Here is a 12,543-nt window from a genome sequence, read left to right on the forward strand (position 1 = left end):
AGTTGTTATTATTATTGTACTTTAAGCTACATCAGATACCTGTATCCATCTCATCTACGTTGCTGAGGAAATCTTCAGGTGTTGTTGGTATACTGTAGCATCCCAGTCCTAAGCCGCTGTCTGTACTCTGTTCCCTGGAATGGTATGGGCCACTATAAATTGAAATACAAAAAAGCCTCAGTAAAGATGTTCTGTTAGACATAGTCCTTGATCATGGTGTTTGAAAAGACAGAGCAATAGGTTAGATATTAAAGTTAAATACTGACTCACAAAGCCTCTTTCTCAATTGTTGGACACTAATGTGGTGCAATATGCACGCATACATACATCTCCAGACAAAACCTGTTTTAATAGCCTAAAAATAATTGAGTCTACTTATACCAAAGCAATGTACCCAGAATCCTCTGCATACAGGTACAGTACATTTAAAAATACCTGTTACCATTTGTTTGATTTTTCTAAGATTCTTTCTTGAAGTATAAACTGAACATTTTCAGGTCAGCCACTAGGCTGTATCCCCTGTTCACAGTAACTGCAAAGCAAGAATCTGCTTATGAGAGACAGCTTCAGAAGTATAGATAAGGCAACAGAACCAAGTGTCTAATGAGGAAGACATGAACTTGCCTGTTCAGGAAAGGATCTGATCCATTATTTGTAACAGGCCTCATGTCTTGTGTCATTGCAGGTGTGTTCACAGCAGTCTGAACTGGGGCCATGTTTTCTGAGTCCATGGGAAGTTGTCTGCATAGCGCAGCTTCCTAAAAAGTGAATAAATAATAAGGGAAAGGTTATTCCAACCATTCAGAAATACTTCAGTCTTATAAAAAGTGAACATGTACAATATGTACATCTTACTTAAGAAAGTAATTCTAAACCCTGTAGCTGATAACTCTCTGTTTACAATGATGTGAAGAAAATCATAATGTAGGTGGATGTCCTCTTTCATACTCACCTGTGCCGGCTTAAAACATTGTGACATTTACCTTCTGGTTACTACTGCTGCTGGAAGTCACTGCCACACTTCAGCCATCAGACACATGTTTGAGGGCTCTCTGACCAGCTTCATGCAGAATCCGAGAACCTGTTTGCCCATTTAAGCTGCGCTCGCTGGTTTTGCGTGATGCAGACCATGAAACGCTCGCAGAAACGGCTCTCCCAGCAGAGCAGTCAGACCGACAACCCCTGGTGAGGGGTGGCAGCAGACAGCCAGGGCAGAGTCACATCTTGAACAAGCACATCTGCCCGCAGAATGACTGCACATCTATGGCTTTGCTGGCCACAGAGATAATCCCTAAAAAATCAAACTACCTAAATTATAAATTACGACAACCTGTGTGTTGCCCCACCATAAAACACTGTCAGGCCTGCACATGCAAACTGATTACTGACAGTCTGTCTGCACCTTATGGGCCAGCTCACTCCAGTTGAGGGTTTTCACACGTGAACTAGAGCTGTGTAAGATTCAAATTACAATTTCAGTTTACTGTTCAGTGAGCCCAGGTCCTCAGAGACCTGATTTGGAGTAGCAATAATAAAATATTTTAAAAACTAAAGATTTAAATTTAATCCCTCATGCATCAGTTTCTAACAGCTTCCCTTAAGTGAAACTGCCCTCAGTTTAAACTGGTACAAAAGAGAGCAAATTCAGGCCTTGAAACTATGTGAGTTGCTACTAGAACAAGTAATTTACTAGATACTAAAGCAGAAAAATCTAACTTGCAACAATAAAGTATTTAACATGTTACAAGAGAACCACTGGAACCAAGAATTTGGTCCAGTAATCTTTAGAATGAACCTCACACCCGGTGATACCCATCTGCCTAAAGACCCATCTCGTGCATGCTGTCTGGAAGATGACAAACGAGCAACTAGGGCCAAAGCAAACTTGTTTCTGAACTGCTCCTAAAAGCTACAGCCCTATAGCTGTATCTCTGTGAAACAACCACGACATCTAGTGGCACAAAGCTCTAATACAAATGTTGTTTGGATCCATGGGGATGTTCCAAACAAATATCCAAAGACCTTAGAATCAGTAAAGCTGTATCAGTTTTTTACCTAGTTTACTTTGCCCCATTATTATTATTCATTTTTATGAAATGAGTAAAGGAAACATTCTATTTAAATCCTTGCAGAAAATCTTTCTCTACTAAATCAGTTGCTCACAGTCCCCCATACAGAAAAGACAAACATGTTTTTGAGGCTAGAATTTGATGTTTTACTATGTTTGCAATTTATTTCTTCACTGAGGAGAACCAGTCTGGTCTCTTCATGAAAAAGGTAACAAGTACTCACTGGTACTTAACATATATTGGTGCGCATTAATGCAATGTTTCATTTATAATCAAGTTATCAATATATTCATTGATAAATAATAATTTACATTAAATGATGTGTTTTTGATAAATATTAAGAATAAACAGACTGAAGATTTTTAGCTGATAGCTTATGTATGTCATTACATTTGTCAAATGACAATTCTAATCGCTTTGTTTCTATTTAAAATTAAATAATCTAGAATCTGAAAATGTACAAATCTCAGAAAAGGGGCAGATCTTTTTTTTTTTTTTAACTGTCCAGATGGAGTTATTTTTTTTTATTATTTTAGAAGTAGATAGCTACAGCAACAACTCAAGCAAGGCTAATACTAGAAAGACAGAAAGACAGACAAAGGAAGACAGAATAAAAGGAATATAGACAAAATGAGGCAGGATATACTTTGCTAAGTCTTTTTTTTGCTAGAGTTCAGTTCAGCAATAAAGTTCATGTTTTTGATATTTTGGCACTGCATTTTCAAATCTCACTGGAGAACGTTCCACAATAATAAAGATAAGACTGGGACAGAAAAAAAACAAAAGCCTTTCTCCTAGTTTGCCAACATGTAAAATACACGTTGTCTATCACTATGCTGTCACTATTACTAAAAATGAAATAACTGAGAACATCCTGGTCAAGGTTCAAGTATTTGTCTCTTTCAGAATATTGCGACTAACTCCTAAACTGCTGCAGATAATCTGTCTTTACTGGCTTGGACTTCTGTTAGTGCACTGAAACGACAGCCTCAATACCACCCCATTTACTGTGCAGGTGACTGGTCACTGGCACAGGTTGCCCAGAGAGGCTGTGGAGTCTCCATCCTTGGAGATATTCCCAGCCTGCCTGAACGCGGCCCTGAGCAGCCCGCTGCAGGCAACCGGCTGGAGCAGGGGCTGCACTAGACAAGCTCTGGAGGTGCCGTCCAACCCCAACCATGCTGTGAATAAAACAATGACTGCGTGTGCAGACATCTTTCTTTAGAAGATTTTACTTCTCTGTTTGGGTCATTCTTCTTATTAGTCTCTTCCTGCCAGCTCTTATGCCATTCTTCTAATTATCAGATTTAAAATCAATTGTATTTTCAATATATTTGCACTGTATTGAACATAAGCCTGAATAATGTTGCCTGTAGGAAGCTGACTAAAAATCCTTCTGTAACCAGCAACCTCAAATGGGTCATATAGTACAAATCAGCATCTCAACCTGTTGGGAACTGTGTATGTGTGTGTTGGAGGGGGTCTTGCTTAGGTCCTGGCTTATGAAAGAGATAAAATGGAACTAAAAATAGACTGTGCAGAAAAATACTATTTTCTGAAAAGCAGATAATAACAATTAACCAGAGATGGCAAAGGATAACGACCAATTATTCTATCAGAGAGCAGCACCAAAAAATCCACACACCTGTAGAGAAGAAAGGGCATTATTTGAGTTTTTATTGACAATTAGTAGGTGGATTCACAGCAGGAGAGTTTTGAAACCTTTTTAATTAAAAATGCCAGATGCCTAGCAGGGATGATATTCTAGTGCCCTGTGTTTCCACAACAGGTAATGACACATTGGCAGCCGAAAGCTCTATCCAAGCAATTAATTTTACGTAATTGTTCTCACTGAACTGCCAAAGACATAGCTGATTTCTGAGACTAGTAAATTCCATTACTTTGAAAGACATGTCTTCACTCCACTGCTTCCCACAGCCATTGTAGAAGTACTGTGTTAGGACAAAAGATGTGTAGGAAGAAAGTGAGGAAAGGTGTTCAGATAACACTGAAAAACCTGTACATGGAATAGTTTCTAAACAGAGAGCGAAATCTCTTCTTTATGGAACACATTTAATTGAATGATCACAGGAAATGAGGCTTTTCTCATTCTTCACATCATGCCTTCTTCCTTCAAGCCCATTACAGAAACAGCTCCTTCCCTTGTCTCAAAGATGGCTCTTCTCCCTTAAGTCTATGATTCCTCTGGTAGCTTTCCAAAGCTGCAGGCTCTGAGGTTATGTATGTCGTGTAACCATACATGAGATGAACTGAAAGCAAATCAAATAGAGAAAAAAACAACAAAGCCTGCAAAACAACAAAACACAAGGCACTAGTGCACATTTCTGAAGCTCCAGCCACTTAAAAAATGTAGCTGCATATATAATCCAAGAAAATTGTGTGAAAGATGAGATGTTGTGTTGTTCACAGAGTTTCACATCTTTAACTCTTCATGAAAGAAATACTCTTCCCCTCACACTGAACTGCACAGAAATAGGCAAGACCTTCCTTAAACCTTTTAATTTTTCTTACAAACTGACTCAAAAATGCCCAGCCAACTAAGCAGTGCTGAACAGAGCAGAGCATTTCTTACATCTGCTGCTGCTGACTTGTCCTTTCTGGCAAAACGACAAATCAAAACTGCACCTGCATCACCTGAAGTTTAGCTTAGCAGATAGAAACGCAGCGTATTCGAGATGCTCCTCTCGAAGCAGCAGGGTGGCGAGAGGCGGCGCGTGGCACCCGGAGCAAGCTATGCACGGCCAAGGCGGGCATGTGCATCCGCGTGCCGACGGCCCGGGCACGCCGCGGCCTCCGCACCGCTGGCATAGCACAGCCGCCCCGCGTCTCACCGCTGGTTGCTCCAGGCCACGCTAACGGGAGCCCATGACAGCGGTTTCAGCGTGGGGCAGGTGCCCGGGCGCATGCCGAGGGCAGTCCAAGCGGAAACCTTCGCCCCTTCGGGGTCGTCCTTACTGGCCGTCTGCCTGGCTGCCCGCGACTCGGGCCAGCTGACCCATGCTGCGATCGCAACTTTGGATTACAGGATGACACAGACACTGCCTCCCTCCTGGAAGACACACAGCTTTTCTATGTCGTATTGTAAGGGGGGGGAAAACTAAAACACCAGCAACTTCCGTACCTCACTCCCTGTTTCTATGGTAATTTGATTTCCAATGGTAGCTCAGAACAGCTACTAACAAAATAGTTTTGAGGGCTCAGAGACAACATCACCCCTATGCATCAGGCTACTTATCTTGTGGTCAGCAGGACAAACAGTCAGCCATTTGAGAAGGTTTTCCATCAAACCTTGAGCTTTTCCATTGAACTGCCCTCCCGCAGATAGGAAAGCACTGACAGAATGACCGTTCTGGCCAGTGCACTGGACTTACTGCTCCCACACAAACAGCTGTGAATTTCACATATATTTGGAGACCTTAATGCTGTCTGGCTGTTTTTTGTCCTGCAGCTGACCTGATACAATCAGGAAATTCAGATATTGATCTCTTTGGAAAACATGGTGCCAACCACTGATCGGTTCAACATGGAGCGATTCATTCACGCCCCTGTTTATTACTCCTGTACCCAGACACAGCGTTTGGCCTCCTGGCTGCCAGCTGCGGCAGGGCCAGCAGCGCACTCCAGGACAGTCTACTCCAGGATTTAGTTAGGCCTTGCAAGGCAAGACAATTTGTGAGCTAAAAAGCCTCCAGCATCCTAAATAAAAACTCCCACTGGTATTTACAAAACCTAAGTCCTGTCTCTTTGTGCAAGAAACACTAATTTATTATAAAGTCATTTGATCTACCCTCAGTTGGAAAATGGCACAGCGCCCTGTGTGTCTTTATTTCAACATACTGCATGTTGACTTGTCACATCAACTCAGTGTGCACTTTACACGGAGCAACAGAATCCTGCAGGCTGGCGTCAGAGTTAGGCTGGGAGGCAAAGGGAGCATTGGCTACACCACACATCCAGGTGTGCTCCTCCCCTCTTGCTGGCTGATGCATGCTATGTGGTGGGAAGTCACATTACAATTTTAGCATTGCTACAAATGTTAGACATCTTTGCTTCTTTGATATTATTACAGCAATGGTCAACAGTACTGGATCAACCACACAGTCACAAAGCTGCGTGATAGCTTGTTGTGTCCTCCTCTCCCTTTTAAACATAACTACAAGGCTAATAATGATCAACCTTAAGAATGATATTTATGGATGGCCTCTCTAGCTTAAAATACCTCTCTAGCAAAAATATCAGAGACCTCTTGCAGCATGGTGGATGACAATACTGCAGTCACAAGCTACAATAGCTTTCTTAGCTCTCAAAAGCAGAAGCACCGCCTGTTGGCCAACAGAGATAGTCCTCGGCATTTACCTCAAAAAGTACCAAATGACCATAATAATCCACTTAGCAGTACAGCACATGCTGTTAAAAACCTAGAGGAGATTTTCAAAATAAGTAAGAAATCAAAATAAAAAAAATAAATGCAGTATTTTGACATTACAAAGGCATGTCAAAAAGCTTCATTAGTGATTATTTGCCAAAGCTACCAAAATCTTTAAAGGCTTCAAGGCACTGGCGTGTGTTGAACTCTTCACTGCCTCTGAACACAGCTCTGATGTAACCCGTTTGCTGGGCGCCAGATGAGTCCAGAAATTCACCGCCAGGTTTCCTGGAACCTCCTTGGCAGAACCGAGCTGAGCTCAGCGCTCGGTTCTCAAACCGTCATTTCAGGCTGGGGGGGGAAACATTTTTATAGTGAATTTACATTGCTAGTCACTGTAATTCGTCTTCTGCCAGTGCTCAGACTTAGGGCAGAAAGTGAAATATCTAGATACTGCATGAGCCAACCCACGCAGTGAAAGCAGCACGGAAAGGGATTTTTCTGTTCAGACTGTAGCAGGCCAGTGAGCTCCTGCTCTGCCAGGACAAAACACGCACGACTCCTCCTCTGGATCCTCACACACCGTTCCTTCTACAGCCTCTTTTGAGCCCCTTATCTTTCCATGCTCCAAGATGTATTTACTGAAAAGGGCTGAGGAAGCAGAAAGCAACCTCTGAAAAGCGTTGCCTTTTCGTGGCTATCCGTGCCCTTCCACGCATGGTGAAAGACGGCCCCTGCGCGCACAGAGGAGGCACTGGGACACCTTCTCTCTACGACCCTTTCAGAGGTTTCTCACTGACATTGCCTCCTACTACTTCCATTTCCACGGGGCTCTTGAGCAGCAGGTCTCCCTTTTCCTTTGGAAAGCTGGCAAGAACAAATCCGTAAGAAATAAATTTAACTCTTTCCAGAATGACAAAACAGCCCTTTCTGCACATACGCAGTTTTCTGTTCTAGGGACTTCAGGAGCTAAATGGGGAAGAGGACAAAGAAGGAAACGGGTGCCCCAGGCAGCGAGCGTGCGCACAGCATCCTGCTCCCACGCCTGGCTCGGGCTGGCAGCTGCAGCCAGGAGCGGCTGCGGGGAGCCGGCAGCTGCTGCCGGGCTGGCAGGAGCTTCGTGAGCGGCCCGAGGAATTCCAGCCGGGAGCACAAGCCCTCCCGGCCTCCTTCGGGTGCCAGGAAGGTGCTGCGCGCGCTCACCCAGCGGCTTCCCCTTAGACAGGTTGCACCAGAAAAGCAAAAGCGGCCGTGAAGAGTCCAAGCAGGAGGAACCAGCGCGGACCCCGAGGGATCGGCCGCGTGCTCCTGAGCTGCCGGGGCTCAGTGCTGCTCTGCTGCCGGCAGAGGTTCACGGCGCGCTCTTACAAAGCATGGAGTTTACAGATTCCTCTCCTCTCCTCGGGTGGCAAATACGTTGTTCCCTAAGAGCTAAACCAGCGCTGAGAACTGCACTGATGTCGAGCGATGCTGTCCTGCTGCGCCTGGCGCCCAGCTCTGACCGCGCAGGTGCCGCGTGGCATGGCGCAAGCTGGGGGCTCGATTAAGCACAGCACAGCTGCAGGGTGTTGCGCATGTTTTAGCTCCAAAGTGAAATGCGGTCAGCAGGGCAGCGAAACCAGACCTCGTGTTCACGGTGCAACTGTTTTGAAGCCAAATTTGTTCTTGTCCTGAAGCAAGAAGAGGGCCAAAGGGAGTTAAAATAGCTAAACACGCTACCAGCATGATCACAGTTATGTCTAACCCATACTAATAGCCCACTTGCCTCCCACACCCTCCTCCGTTATGCTCCGAGCTCCCGATGGGAAGGAGGAGGTATGCGAAAGATGCGGGACTGCTGCTCAGGGCAGGGAGCGCCATCCGGAGCTCAGTGGCTCTTGCATACGCAGGAAACGTGGGGCAATGCAAACTCCCATAAGTTAAGGGTAATGGAAACTGAACATGGGCACAAGAAGTTTGCACCCGTGCAGTTCTCAGAGTCAGGTCTGAACCACAAAGGTCAAATTCGGCCATGACATGAGCAGGTAAAAAATTTCAGAGACTGCAGTGGAATCATCTCTGCCTTTCACCCCTGTTCAGCAAGACCACTGACACGCGCTGAACGCAGAGCTCGCGCATACGTTCACCAGAGGTGATGGGAACAATCCCATGAATAAAGATAGGCAAGTGTTTTTGCAGGAGCTGTAAAAGAATGGAATTTTAATGCTTGCTTCAAATGCAGCTAGGTGGTGCTGTACAGTTTCAAAATGTTTTAATGAATTTTTGTTAATTAATTTTGTTAATTAACCTTCTTTAAAGTTCTTGTACATATATTTAGTGGAAAGAGGCTAAAGAGCAAAAAAATACAAATGAAGCAAATTATTTTTGGAAAGTATTTTTTTAGAAATACTCTCATGTAACATTTTTTGCAACTCTACTCTTTTCAGACATCCATTTTCATTTTCTTATCAAATCTCTCTTTTACAAAACCCCACTATATGATAGCATCTACATTCATCTTGAATTTGGTCTTTCTGCCAGAACAAGATCGACTTACTAAGGTGCTACTGGTGTAACTGGAGAGTTATTTGACTTACATATAGTTTATACACGGGGAGAAAAGTCCAATTATATTCTTGTTGAAGTCTATATTAGCCTATAGCCTATATTAGCCTAAAGTCTATATTAGACCTACAACAAACTGCATTTTCTTTATAGGATAAAAAGAAAGCACTTTCAAGACAATCCTAATAACCTTTAATTTGGCAAGCAATTGTAATAATGTCTATTATTACTGTTTTGAAAATTGCTGTTTTTGTAAAATGTAATTACAAATGTTCTAAAATAAAAGCATGGAAAAAGAGGACCTCAAATTCTCAGTCATTACAAACATTAAAGACCTTTTCTTCCATTAATTTCACTAAGTATGTTTAAATCAAAAAAACCCCCAACTAAATAACAACATATTTAGCAAATCCAATATAGAAAGGCTGCAGAGAGAAAACCAAAAAGCTTGCCATTAATGTGAGGCTTTCAGGACTGCTTATAAAAGAAGTTAAGACCTTTGTGAGCACATCTCCCTTTTGGGAAACCTGCTCTGATCATCCAGATCTCTATTTGACCTAAAGGCTTTAAAGGTGTAGTGAGTTTCTCTTACTTTGCCACCCACAATGTCTTCTACACGTTCCAGTCTGCTTTCTGCGCTGTTTCCTCTCACTCATTTACCTCCAGACTTGGAAGAAACAGAGAGAGCTTTGCTCCTCACTTCCTTGTGTCTAGCCAACTGATGGCACAGACACTGCTGATGCTCCTCCGAGGGCACCTAAGTGTGAGGATTTTGGGCATGTTTCTTTTTGCATTGTACACAAACCACTGAAATTTCAAAACACTACAGCAACTTACTGTACTCTATTAAAGCATCAGAAAAGTTCAGCCAATTGGTGTCATTAGCCCAGTGACAAATGTACTTCTACCTGCTGCCAAGAAATGTCATACTGCATTTCTAAATACAGTATAAACAAATGTTACCCTGAAATAACCACAAATTGTGGCACAATCCCAAAGGCAAAAGGACTGCAGACATGAAATAATAATTCCACAAAATGATTATTTTGTGGAAGTCACCATTTTCAAAGGTGGGTAGGACTGTAAGTGCAGCATTTACAAGGCTACTGGCCATGATGGTGAGCAATATCCTTGACAAAATTTACTTAGTTCACACATTGTTCCTGAGGGAAACAGACTATTTATGTTCTCTAAGGAAGCTGATGAATAATACTGTGCAAAACATAGCATCATCAGTGGAGTTCTCCCTAACAGAAGAAACATCCTTTGCGATTGTTAAAACTGCTCGTTTCCTTAAAGCAGTGTAAAGGAAGCTACATACCTATTTTGTACAATATGAGTCATTTTCTGGAGCTGAACCTTAAGAAATAGAACAATACACAAACAGCCACAAAGAAACCATCTCTGAAAAAGCCACAAATCAGAGCTGTTCACATAAGACGTGAATCTGATTTTATTTTCATTCAAAGGCAAAGGCTGCAGGTTATAGAGTTGGGATCAGAGTCAAGAACAACCCCGTGTACTCCGCTTTTTCCCTCAGTGAAGCGTGGACACTATCTATTATGCAAACCAGGGTAGACTGAGAATTAATCAGTGATAATTGCTCTAGATTTATACGCAGCTGCAATACACAGATTGGTCCTTAAACTGCTACTATAGCCGGTAAGACACAGAGCAGTTCTGTACCTGTTGAGTCTGTTTCTTTACAATTCCTCTTCCGAGGACGGCAATATGCAGAGACAGATGGCATTTGTGCTCTGCTCAGTGCTAGATCAGAGAAAACACAAAATGCTCTTTCTTTGTTTCATGAAGACTCTGCTCTCTATTAGCTTTTTGGTTATCCTCACCTAAAACAATGGTTGATCTTGACATAAAGTAACAGCTACTAATTGTGCCTGGTAAAAACGTGGATGCATCAAACCAAAAGCACTCGAACAAGGTAAGGGCGCATCCTCGGCGTTACCTGCCGCAGCAGCTCCTCCTGCCGCATCCTGATGCGCTCCCTCTCCATCTGGATCCTCTGGAGCCTCAGCTTCTGCTGCTGCTGCTGCTGTGCGGTCAGCGCGCTGGGCATGTTCAGCAGCCCCGGCTGTGGCTGTGGCTGCGGCTGCGGCGCCTGTGCCGGGCGGCTCTGCTGAGGCACTGCGGTGCCGGCTGCGATCTGGTGCTGGTGATTCATAACTGCGCGAAAGAACAGAAATCACTGCTGGAGAAGCAGAACTGCGCTTTGAGATAACAGAGGGCTAAGGACACATGGAGTGCATTTACAGTGAGCATACAGTTATTGTTAATACCAAGATGACTGAAATAACCACTCCACCTGGCAAGATTTGATACTAGCAATCGCTTAATAAATAAGCTGCAATATTTAATTTGTATATAAAATATGCAAAATAATAATACAGCAAATATTTATATATATCCCAATATGTTCAAATATTTACCTAATGATATGCAGTAAATGATATGCATGTTTTTAACTGAAATTTTCTTAAAGATTGCATGCCTATAATATGCAGTAAACTAACTAAAATGTTTTTGACATTTACATTTTCTTTATTGACAGATCTGAATTAATTATTGTAGAAAAAAGCAGCAGCACAAACAACAAGGACGGTTTTATAAACAGCGGTGTTTTCCGCCGCTGTGAAGGGGATGCGTGCTTCTTCCAGCGACGCAGAGGTGGAAGATGCTCCATCCCAGCTAAGCCGTGAACCGCGGAGGACGGCTATCGCCTTCCCGCGCTGCCCTGCACGAGTCGCAGTCTCTGTGCACTCATCTATAAACGAGGGGTTAATATTAATTTTCTATCTCGCGGAAGTGTCATAAACACAGTAAGGAACTTGAGGAGCTCACACGCTGCGGCAATGAAAAGCAGCGTTAGAACTATCACTGAAGAAAAAAGCATCGTCTAATGAGATCCAGCGGCAAGCTGGACGGCCAGAGGTTAAAAAAGCAGCGTGAGCAGAAGGTACCGGCCACAAACAGCAGCTACAGTGAACCGACTTTCCATACTGTCCTTCACACAGGTTCGCTTCGTTTATCAAGGTAGGTGAAACAATAAATACAAGGAAAGGACAGTTAAATTGAATTTCTAATACATTCATTACAAAAAAAAAAGTAGCAATCTATTGGCACTTGCTAACTTTTCCCAACAGATGTTTTTGTCTCTTTTGAACAGAGTGCGCCTTTTTTCCAAATGGCCGCAGACATTTTGTGTTTCAGGCTGCAGTCAGTGGAAAGTTAGCCATCTGCATTGATAGTATAAGAATTATTACAGCAAAACAGTGTAATCTGCAAGTTACTGGTACATTATACCAATTTCTTTAGCAAACTCAGCAGAAATCTTTATCAATCTTGTATTGAAAGAATAGTCTAAATTCGTTGCTATTTTAAGCAGTTACATCAGGCCAAAACTAAGTTTAATGAGTTCTTAAATGTGAGCCTGTACAAAATTAATCAAACAAAAGAGGCCAAGTTCAGCCCTGGTGCAACTCCCCTCAACACAGGTCAGGTAAGCCTGAAATTACAATTCATGGTTTC

The 12,543-nt window shown here is 42.9% G+C and overlaps 1 protein-coding gene across 1 annotated transcript in view; it reads right to left on the reverse strand.

The window, feature by feature from the left end:
* WWTR1 (WW domain containing transcription regulator 1) overlaps positions 1–12,543 on the reverse strand; it is a 78,023-nt gene that overhangs the window by 4,762 nt on the left and 60,718 nt on the right. The window contains exons 3-5 of the mRNA XM_067301523.1: positions 10,964–11,181; positions 625–758; positions 40–152 (exon numbers count right to left, since the gene is read on the reverse strand). Coding sequence (XP_067157624.1) covers positions 40–152; positions 625–758; positions 10,964–11,181 — 465 coding nt within the window. The remainder of the gene's footprint in view (positions 1–39; positions 153–624; positions 759–10,963; positions 11,182–12,543) is intronic.

This window comes from Apteryx mantelli, chromosome 9, assembly GCF_036417845.1.
Source record: "Apteryx mantelli isolate bAptMan1 chromosome 9, bAptMan1.hap1, whole genome shotgun sequence".
NCBI lineage: Eukaryota > Metazoa > Chordata > Aves > Apterygiformes > Apterygidae > Apteryx > Apteryx mantelli.